The sequence below is a fragment of the Polyodon spathula genome, chromosome 31, assembly GCF_017654505.1.
Source record: "Polyodon spathula isolate WHYD16114869_AA chromosome 31, ASM1765450v1, whole genome shotgun sequence".
In the NCBI taxonomy this organism is placed as follows: Eukaryota; Metazoa; Chordata; class Actinopteri; order Acipenseriformes; family Polyodontidae; genus Polyodon; species Polyodon spathula.
This window is the reverse complement of record NC_054564.1, coordinates 8,177,838-8,180,126: the sequence shown is the minus strand read 5'-3', so window position 1 is coordinate 8,180,126 and position 2,289 is coordinate 8,177,838. Positions and strand designations below refer to the sequence as shown.

The window sequence follows — 2,289 nt, the reverse complement described above, 5'->3', positions numbered from 1 at the left end:
ACACAGCAGACGCAGTTCTGTCAACGCGTGTCAGTAAAGGCGCTTTTTGGGGTTTTTTGGCCATGGCTGGCTTTAAAAGGAGACGCCTGGATCGTTGACAGTACACCCTTCGTAGATAATAATCACTTGAGGCTTTGACACATTGGAGACACAGAATCGCTGAGATTTGAGGACGCCAAGCTCACCTGTTTCTAACAACACAAAGACTCACAATAGTACAGAATAGATGAGCATCAAATGATTGATCAACTGACTTAAAAAAAAGTTTTTCTAGAAACAAAATCTCAATGTCCATCTCCTGGGAGTCTGGATGCTGGCTCAGCTCCCTGTCTCTCTCTATCCTCGCCAGCTATTCAAACCCAGGCCTGCAATACCCACTGAGTGATCTATAGTCTTCTACACAGCATGCGTCAATGGGTCTGAATCAAACTATTCTGTCCTGTTCTAGACTTGGTGTGGCACAGGCATAGTGACTGGCACGGCATCAGGGCAGAAAGAAGGGCCACATGAAAGGGGCTCTTCAAGGAGTGAATGCCCGTGCCCCTGTGAAGAGACTGTGCCTGCTGAAACCCCCCCTGTTGCCTTTGTCACTGTTTCCAGCTCTTTAAATAGTTCAGAGAGGAGCCCCGCAGTCAGGTTTGCGTCTGCTAGTCAAGTGGCTGCTGCTGTAATTATTTTGTTTGGTGCATGTGGAGATGGGAGAGGCGGGGGGAGGGAGAAGGGGGGGGGCCCTAATTTCAGACTCTGGCAGCGCCCCGCCTCTGCAATGTGCATCATTCGATAGGAGCTGCGTTCCTTAAAAGATAGTCTGCCAGCCGAGCCCGCTACACCAGATTAGACTGCTGTTGACAATGTTTGCAGTGGAGTCTGCGAGCGAGCGGGCGAGTGTGTAAAAAAACACTGCCTGGCTCATTCTCTGCTACCACAGGGGACGAGAGCCGCTGACCACAAAGCATCAGGGGGGGATTAAAAACCTGGGATAAGCAGGAGAGAAGGAATGCCAGCTCAAATCTTCACTCGGGGAGTAAGTACAGCAGATTTCCATTTTGTTGAACAAACTAAAGCAATACAGTCGCTTTTTCGCTTCTGGTGGTGTTTTGCTCCCCAGAGTATGTGATGTCATTTGAGATTGCCCTGTGTGGCACAGCACCAGACTGCGTGCCCTCGTGCAATTCAAGAGTTGGCATTCTTGCGTAGAGTGTACTGTGATGTAAACTTCCACCCCAAACTCGCTTCTGAGCGAACGCTGTTGGAAACTCGGACGTTCTCATATAATTGTGATGCGTAGTGTAGTCACCAAAAAATATCCTGCAGCCTTAGCCTGAAAATCAAGTCTGAAAACGACAAACTAACCAAATATCCAGCTGGGGCTAATTGGTTCATTTTAAGGTACGCTACCATCCAATAATATTGAGGCTCCCTCTGCCCAGAGTTTCCTCAGATACATTGTGGGTAGTATCGAGCTATGGCAGAATTCCAGCTGATTGTATAATCTAGTGATTTCCAGGATATTAGTTTAGTTTATTTGGCAGGCTCCTTTATCCAAGGCGGCTTACAGGTGATGGGTACGAGGTTCCAGTGCAAAAAACACACTTACACCTCGTGTACGAATGCTGCCAGAATACACTGCGATGAGATGCGATGATTGTAAAACACAGGCTTGTCGTGTAGGTCTATGGTGTTGTAAACACTTCTAACCCCACGGAATTCAGTAGGCTAGACTTGTATTAGAATTCCTGGGTATATTTGAGAGTTTGGAATTCCAGGCTATGATGTAACCTTGGAATACAGCGCCTGGTTACCGTGGGGATGTCAGCACGCTGCCTGCAGTAGGGCCAGTGTTTGCGCTGATCACAGCATTGCAGACGTTACCAGGAGATGCAGCTCCATTGTTTCATTTACACTTTGGCTGTTAAAGTTTACTGTGTGAAGAAGCAGTATTTACTAACTCTTCTTCACACAGAGACAGTGGTGAGGGGGTGGAATGGGTTACCTAGTCATGTTGTTGAAGGAGACTCTTCTTCACACAGAGACAGTGGTGAGGGGATGGAATGGGTTACCTAGTCATGTTGCTGAAGGAGACTCTTCTTCACACAGAGAGTGGTGAGGGGATGGAATGGGTTACCTAGTCATGTTGTTGAAGGAGACTCTTCTTCACACAGAGACAGTGGTGAGGGGGTGGAATGGGTTACCTAGTCATGTTGCTGAAGGAGACTCTTCTTCACAGAGAGAGTGGTGAGGGGATGGAATGGGTTACCTAGTCATGTTGCTGAAGGAGACTCTTCTTCA

General features: G+C 47.8%; 1 protein-coding gene across 1 annotated transcript in view; it reads left to right on the top strand.

Annotated features, from left to right (window-relative positions):
- The first annotated feature begins 793 nt into the window (after positions 1-793).
- The window catches only part of LOC121303092 (ankyrin-1-like), a 52,847-nt gene continuing 51,351 nt past the window's right edge, over positions 794-2,289 (top strand). Inside the window, exon 1 of the mRNA XM_041233538.1 lies at positions 794-1,024. Within this exon, the coding sequence (XP_041089472.1) occupies positions 998-1,024 (27 nt within the window). The 5' untranslated portion in view covers positions 794-997. The remainder of the gene's footprint in view (positions 1,025-2,289) is intronic.